Source organism: Odontomachus brunneus, unplaced genomic scaffold, assembly GCF_010583005.1.
Source record: "Odontomachus brunneus isolate Ranch 3 - 2012 unplaced genomic scaffold, Obru_v1 Obru_scaffold_106, whole genome shotgun sequence".
Lineage (NCBI taxonomy): Eukaryota > Metazoa > Arthropoda > Insecta > Hymenoptera > Formicidae > Odontomachus > Odontomachus brunneus.
The window spans coordinates 714,188-722,786 of record NW_022639556.1 but is presented as its reverse complement, the minus strand read 5'-3'; the positions used below and the strand labels follow the sequence as shown (position 1 = coordinate 722,786).

At 39.7% G+C, this 8,599-nt stretch overlaps 1 protein-coding gene across 1 annotated transcript in view; it reads left to right on the top strand.

Annotated features, from left to right (window-relative positions):
• Positions 1 to 7,790, top strand: part of LOC116849101 (protein tipE) — a 29,183-nt gene extending 21,393 nt beyond the window's left edge. The window contains exon 6 of the mRNA XM_032825906.1: positions 3,945 to 7,790. Within this exon, the coding sequence (XP_032681797.1) occupies positions 3,945 to 4,008 (64 nt within the window). The 3' untranslated portion in view covers positions 4,009 to 7,790. The remainder of the gene's footprint in view (positions 1 to 3,944) is intronic.
• Positions 7,791 to 8,599: the final 809 nt, after the last annotated feature.

Below are 8,599 nucleotides of genomic sequence, written 5' to 3'. Positions count from 1 at the left end.
ATATATATATATATATATATATATATATATATATATATATATAAATAGTAATTAAATAACACAAGAATATTTATAAACTGAAGAACAGACTTTGAAACAGGATGTAAAAAAGAAAATTCGTTTACTGCACGGAAAAAAGATTTGGTTAAATTAATCAAATATCTGGTCGAATATGAACGATCCAGAAATTCCGATTGAAGTAACCCGAATTCTGTTTCAGTTAATAAGATTTTTGGTTGACTTAAACAGAATTCGGGTTACATCAGTTGGAATTTCTGGATCGTTCATATTCGACCAGATATTTGGTTAATTCAACCAGATCTTTTTTTCTGTGTGGTACGAAGGTGATACCGGGACCGTTTTGTCATTATAGTTTCGACATCAGCTCGTATAACACGATGCTTTTCAACTTTTTTTGAGTTAAGTATCGTTCTTTTTCGCCCTTTATGACACATTCCTTTATGACCATGTCACATTCAGCTACAAAGTATACATACAATATGAAATGAACTCAAGAGGTTATGCTGCGTACTATACTGGTGAAGTCTCTTTTAAGTTTCTTTCCAAACTTTTACAACAAAATTACAAAATTCTTTCAAATAGTTTTCATCATTCGATTCTATTTAATATAAAAATAACGTGAAACTTCGTGTAGCTGCTGCTACAAAGTATATATACAATATGAAATGAACTCAAGAGGTTATGCTGCGTACTATACTGATGAAGTCTCTGTTAAGTTTCTTTCCAAATTTTTACAACAAAATTATAAAATTCTTTCAAATAGTTTTCATCATTCGGTTCTATTTAATATAAAAATAACGTGAAACTTCGTGTCATACTGTATTTTAGAAGGTAAAGTCTTTTCACGTAGAAACTCATTTATTATTGAGACAGTTGTAGCTTTATCTTTAATTACCATTCTTTCTTGACTAGTTCCTGGCTAGTAATTGGCCAAGAAACACTGACCAGGACTTTTCCCTGCCCAGTTTCTGTCTAATAAATCCTAGTCGGTCAAAATTGGTTTCTGGCTGGTGACCAGTTCTTGTCGGAAATTTTTCCATTTGGGGAGTTCGCGAGGAACTAAATTGAAGCTGCAAATCGTACGAAAGGCGGGCTTCCACGAGCTTCGCGACCGGAATTATACGCGAGTGATCTCCGGAGATTTCTCGTCCTTCGACTCTTCGTATTGCGTGTTTCCTCTTGCGTTTGATTAATTTTATAAAAATAATTCGTTCGCGCAAAGCTATCGACGCGATAAAATGATGGCTAAGTGCTCTCTCGACCACACTACCGGCGCATCTATCTATAAATAGCGTCTCGGGATGCAGGGCGATATAGGTCGAATGGCTGCGCGATAGACTGCGAGTCGCCGTTGCTTCTCCCACCATCGCGTTCGACCGCATACACCGAGTAATCTATTTGAAGTACCTCCGCCAATTCATATCCATACCATTCAAAGGGTTGCGACAGTAACGGCGATCAGACGTCACTCTATTTGACCGTATCGCGTCCTTTAAGTTGAACTTCTATGAGTACACTTCGACGCGCGCAACGAATTTGTTTTCGTAATCTCGCCGGAGTATGTGGTGCATTTCTCTAACGCGTATACAAACACAGAAGGACACACACGGCATGTTGAAACATTCAGAGAGTCATAAACAACTCCTGACACATGTGTACACCGTGGAAATAACGGAGAAATGTTTTTGAGCAAATAGCAGAGTGCTGCGGGAGCGCCCGCAAATTCGTCTCCCTCTCAAAGAGCCATGTAACAATGTTCGAGCCGTTACATTTGTCGAGGAGATGTAGTAACAAGTAGCTCGACGCAAAGCTACTTAGTACTTCGCCCCAGTTTGCTCTGTCATTCATGTATGTCGGTGACACGCTGAGAAAGATGAGGGAAAATCATAATCAATTATCGTCCTGTGATCTGGAAATAGTCAAAAAAAGCAGTATTACGCGCGTATTTATAGAACACTTGTTCTCTCCTCTTCCTTATTCTAAAGTCGCAAAGTGTCATTGGATTTCCCCCCGCGCTAAAATAGCAACACACGTTTTTCGTAGAAGATAGATGAATCTAAGGGAAATTCAGATAAAGTAAATTTATCTTTCTAGGCTAAAAATGCAACAATATTTGGGAACTAATTTGAAGAAAACTACTAAATGAATATGTTTAAATTAAAAAAAAAAGTTTATAATTTATACACAATATATATATATGTTTTTTTTAATAAAAAATGAAAAAGTTTCTTATAAAATAGTGTTGTAATTATAATTTCTTGAACCAGAATTTTTATTTTCAAACAATTGAATTTTCTTGTTTATTATTAGAAAAGAAATTAAAATTTTTTGTCGAAAATTCGCTTCTATCTTATTAAAAACATAAGAAAATAAAATAAAAATAAATAAAAATTCTGACCCAAGAGACTACAACTGTAACATTATTTCATAAAAACTTTTCTTCCATTTTCTTGATTAGATGATTTTGCACAAACATAAATCATGCAAACCGAGGAGGCGTGCAGGAGTTGTAGACTTGGAGCGACAATGGATATTATAACGTTATTTTCGCTCAAAAAATAAAAATGTATTTTTTATGTGTTTAAATATAAAGAAATATATTATTTTATACAAAATTTCGACATATTCATTTAACACTTTTTTAAAATAAATTGTCGAATATTTATAGCCTTTGTTAGCCTGAAGAAGCAATTCGGCCCTTTCATACAAACTGATCTCGCAAGATTTTCAGAACCCTAAACTCGCTTAGGAATATTTGCGACTGTGCTAGAATAATTTTATGATGATAACATGCGATTAGACGAGCAATCTTGTTCATTCTGTGTGAAAATGTCATGAAGATTATCATGAATAGAAGGTACTTTGTTTCGGTATATTTTAAAAGAGTCCGCTGTTGAGAAATTAAGTTTTACTTGAGAAATTTTGTTTTACTTTTGTTAGGAGAACTAAAGCGCGTAAGAGCGACGAGAAGATTAGATTTTGAGAGGAAAATATCCAAAGAGATTCACACAGTTTCCAACTACCGGGATTCACAACTTTACGGTATAAATAAGTTCCCAGCTATTCCATTGAATTCTGACATTTAGTCGAGCGTACACGCACTCAACGCACACGCACATTTCCGTGCGGCACGAGTTCCGCACGTATGATCAATCGCGGAACGACGTCGGCAGGTAGCAGGCACCTGCGGCTTTCGCGTTTGTACGAAATGCGTGAGAGAGACCACTGAGACGAAGCAAGGACGCGAGCATCGATTCTGACCCAACAACCACCCACGTCTCGCCTAACTCACCCTTGCTTTCTCAACCCTCTTCTCTCTCTCTTCCTCTCTGCCCCCTTCGCGACTTCCAAATGACAAGCCCTCTCCTCTCTCGTTGCCGAATTCTCGCGGCTGCCTGCCCGCGAATGCTACGCGAGCTTGTATAAACCGAGGTATTAAGGCAGTTCTCGCTCTGTACGCACGGAGAAGCAAGTTTGGGATGTCAACGAAGAGCTTTGAATTCATGAGTTGAACTAATATGCGAAACGTCGTGGGTGAACCGAGAATCTCTCGAGTCTCGCACAGAAAATAAACCAAAGCAAAAACACGGTCCCAATTTCGAGAAGTAGAACGGCAGTGCCGCAATTAAGTGTCTAATTAAATATCCTCTCGCGCGAACAACTCTGTAAGCGGATCGTGTCGAAACTTGGAGTTAGTAGGGAATTTATCAGAGTCTAAGGAATGACTCGCGCGATGACGCGTGAGTAATTTCTGTCGCGAATAAGTTTGCTTGATATGCAAATGACTCGCGGCTTCGCCCGAGTCCAATGAACGGAACCCCGATCAATGTGCTGAGCACAGCTCAGCAAAAGCATCCACAACAAGAAAGAGAGAGAGAGAGAAAGAGCTTCTCTCACGTCTCTCAAACTTCTTTTTTTTTCAGAAACTTGAGCAAGACGATGACGACGAGTATCTCAACTCCCCCTGGGCCGACAGCGGCAGTCTGAAGCGTCATTTTCAAGGTCTGAATAATATCTCGTGGAGACCACACTAAGCGATCTTATCGCGTCCATAAGAAACAAGACACGTTACGTTACTACAGTGCTCGGAAGAGCTCTGCTGACCGTGGAAGAGTCATCTCTCTCTCAGGACCGACTAAAATCCATCCTCGCGATTTACGGAGTGAACCAGAGGCACACTCGGTAGCCGAGTAATACGAATCGTACGCGTTCACGTACGGTGATTTGAAGGGAACGTTGACAAATCTCTGCCATTCTATCGTAAATCTCTGTCACCGTAAAAGCGCCGACTATACCTACCTACCTATCTATCTACCTAACAGATGATACGACGATATTTTGCGACACGGACTTTTTCCTACTCGATAATAGCTCAACTTACGGAGTCGCGTATGTCGATGATGATGATGATTCTGTCAACAGCTCGCGCGCACAGCCCAGGGACGACAGCCCGCGGGTCCTCCGATCGCGCGAGCCTTCGGGGCGAGAGGGTGTCGTGTGCGCTAGAAAAGTTCTTCGTTTCTTGCAACGTTAATGTCGGCGCGCGCTACGGCCGTTATTCCGCGTGCCGAATTGATTTACCTCGCACGATGCCTTCTTCGTATAGCTTGTCTAAGTGCGGCCCGGTAAAGTCAAACAAATTCGCGAATCACGTGCCTGTACACCGCATCCCGCAAACGCGAAGAGTCTGGCCCTTACGTTGAGGAGGAGCTTACCGCGCTCGTATACACACACGCGAGCGTTTCGGGTACACTATATATTTTTGAACGATTTTCCACTACGCGTCGCGGCGGCGTCGCGCCTCGCAAACGGGGAAACAAACTGTCATTTTGAAGGCAACATAAGTCCGAGAGTTCAAATTCGAGGAAACACGCTGTGTCTCTCAGCCATGGGAAAATTGATGTACATATAGTATCGATTCAACGACATAATTTTCGAATTACAACTGGAGTGGAGTTACTCAGCTGATATGGATCGAAAGGACTTACGTTGTTCTTATCACACATACACAAACACATACATATATATACACACATATACGTATACACATACGTATACACAAACCCACCACTACTATTCCACGCCCCACATTTCATCGATTAATTCGACGGATTTGTACCGAACCGAGACTCGGGGACTCGTGCCGTTCTCAAAATGACCGACGCAAATTCTTGCAACGAAGCGCACACCGAGTAAAACGCTCCCTCTGGTTCACTCAATGGTACCGGGCGAACATCCCAGCCGGAGAACGCAGAGGAAGGAAGGAAGGGAAGACGGAGAGGCGAGGCTCAGCTCGCGGTATCACCACGATATCTGTATATTAAAGTCACGAGTTATCTATGGACTAAAAACTTAAATTATTACGAGCTAAATACCGTTAAATACGTTACGAGAGTACTACCAGATAATTCGCTTGCTGTGTGATCATGATGCGTCCACTCACGTGCATCTTAGACACTTTTATCAGACACACACCGACGACACACGTCCGTTCCACTTATAAAATTACTTGGCGACACGCTTTGTGCAGATAAAAAAAAACGCGAGAGAAAGAAAGAACACAAAAAGCAAAAAAAAAAAAGAAATTAATAAATAAATAACGCGCGATTCGCAAAGTCCACCCCCGCACCGTTGCGGCCTCGTCCATATATTACGATCTCCACACGCACAATTCCAGCGTTCTTTAGGGTACCTGACTGATAAGTCGCTCGAAGAAACGTAGGAGGTACCTTTCGCGAGAGAGTCATACGACTACGTACGCGTTCAAATCGATACGAGCACACAGGACGAGAAAACGTACGAATTTCCTCGCCAAAATCCACGAGAGTGCTTCAGTAACAAAGCCAAATCCGAGATTCGGTCTGTTGTTTTTAGGTGTGCATTCAATTATCACTCTCAGTCCCTCTCTTTCTCTCTCTCTCTATACTTCAGACGGGACAATTAGGCGCCGCTGTTTCGGGGATCGAAGCAAGGAGGGAGGGAACAAGCGTCGAGAGAGAGAAAGAGAGAGAACGCAGCTAAGAACAACCGACTGCTATCGTCGCTAAATTTCTTCAGTGCCGTTTGTATCTTAACATTATATTTTTACAAGATCGAACTATTCCGATTGCGCATAAGTTTAAATGGGTCATCGGGCTTGCCCCTCGAGAGGCGAAGCGTACTCGGGCCCGGGGCGGTTTATAAATCGTGACCTCGATATTATCAGTCGTAATGAGCTTCGTGCTACTCCTCAGGCTTCGAAAGAACGGCTTGTCTTATTATCGTCTCAATGTCGGCCGTGAACACGATTAGCCGTACGCCACGTTATGATTTTGTAAAGCGTTAACGTCACCTGGAATATCGACCAAACGTTTGCCGCATGGAAACTGCTCCCTTCGAATACTCCCTCCCCCGTGCCGTAGTAGTTTAAGGTGTCCAAGCGTCAAGTTGCGAGCGCATTTGTATCGTACTCTTCGAGTACCTCACTCATTCTCTCTTTTATTCGGGATGGCTGAATTATTTGTAATTATTTAAGACTACTGAAGCCACTCGCGGGAGAATATCGGGCGCGTTCCATGCGGCATTGAATCGGGCGAGACGCAAAGCACACATACACATACACACACGCGCACACGTGTGTAATTATCGCTCGACTATCGGTTGACGTTTCCGAAATTCGTGCTGTTTCTGCGATCATACACACATACACACACGTATATACACTGAAGAATGTGCATACACGTATGCGACACATCGCCACGACACACACACACACACTCTACACACATCGGTAAAAAATCTATGGAAAAAAAGATAATTTAATTGTTTTTATGGATTAAGAACAAGTTGTCTGTGATCTACAATAATTAAAAAAATATTTAATAAGTATTAACAGATAAAAGTATAATTGAAATAATATCGATAATGTTGAATGATGTGGAAGGAAGAAATTACCGAACGGAAAAACGAACGGATTTTATTGGTATACAAGTTGAGCACAGATTTCCCGAGGCATTGGTAGAGCAATACGATAGCGAGAGGAGGTAAAATATTGCATTAAAAGTCACTGCAGAGGAATTTTAGGAAAAAAAAGAGATATATATATATATATAATTATAACAAATAGAGACTTATACGATAGAGCACGTAACGTCTGAGGACACTTCAAATCGCTGCTGTTAATCTATACTAACTCGCGATATAAAACAAAAAGGTGCGTGCTGCATTCGGATAGAGAGAGAGAGTACCAATAAAAAATAAATATATATATAAATATTATATATGAGACACACTTAACCGTCGCGGCTAAAAGTACATAGGATTAGATAGATTTATAGAAGCGCAAAACACCAAAAATCGTTCCTTCCACCCGCTCCGGCCGTGTATTCGATTATCGACTTTAAATATGTCACATCTCATACGTGAAAAGTCAGAGCTCTGTGAATTTGTAAAAGCGCACTTCAGAATGCAATTAGCATCGTCATTTTACTAAAACGAAACAAAAAGGATGAGGTAAAACACAAGAGAAATTATATATACGCCTATGCCATCACCGAATAATAAGTTGTTCAACGAGCGTTGCGAAAGATGTTCGGGATAATTTTTGTGCAGTTCTGGCACACACAAAGAAGAAGTGTAACATCGCGCGTCGTCGTCTTTATATTTATGTACATTTCAATTATTATAAATTTTTCGATATTATTGTCGAACTATGATCGATTTCGTGTGAAAGTGTATATGGCTTTTTCTGCGGTTAACAATAAAATGTTGTCAAAGCTTTTTTCACGGTATATACATTTTATCATATTTTTTGCGAGCCTTCCCTCAATCGCTTACCTTCATTCAAGTATCTCGTCCTTAAATTTGTCGTTGTTTATTATGTATTTTTGAGGATTATTCAACAAGGAGGTAAGCGATTAACCACTTAAGTGGTAATGACGCATATATGCGCAAAAAATTTTGTGACAAAAGATAATTACGCATATTGAATAACTGTTCCAATTTTCATTGGATTTGGAAAAAAAAAAATTGGTACCCTGAAGTATTTTGAGTCGCTGAACAAGAATCTGGGCTAAACAACTTAAAATTTTTATTTTGCACCCTTCTCTCCTTTAAAGGAGTTGTACAAATATGAAAAAAGCGACCCCAGGAACGGATATAAATATACGATTACTAATTTTCGATAAAAAATCGATCATACCACTTTTGGCACTGTTTTTGAAAACAGTTTTAGGTCTTACTTCACTTAAGTGGTTAGTCGATCAATACAATTAATCTATTTCTCAACATAATCCTCTTTAACAGTTATATTCTTGTTCCATTTAGCTTTCTTATTCCAACAGAAATTTGTCTTGATGTCTGAGCCAGATTTGTGCATTTTTTTCACCAAAGTAAGTTATACATATTATTATATTTTATGCTTACAAACTTACAGAATTACCTGATTTTTTAGTATCATTAACTATTAAGTATATTAAATATCGGAATATTTTTGCAATAGTAAAATTAAGCATAATTTTATTCACTGGTAAATATATTCAAAACCATATTAAATAAATAAAACTAATGCTTTTGACAATTACATAGAATACTCTAACTT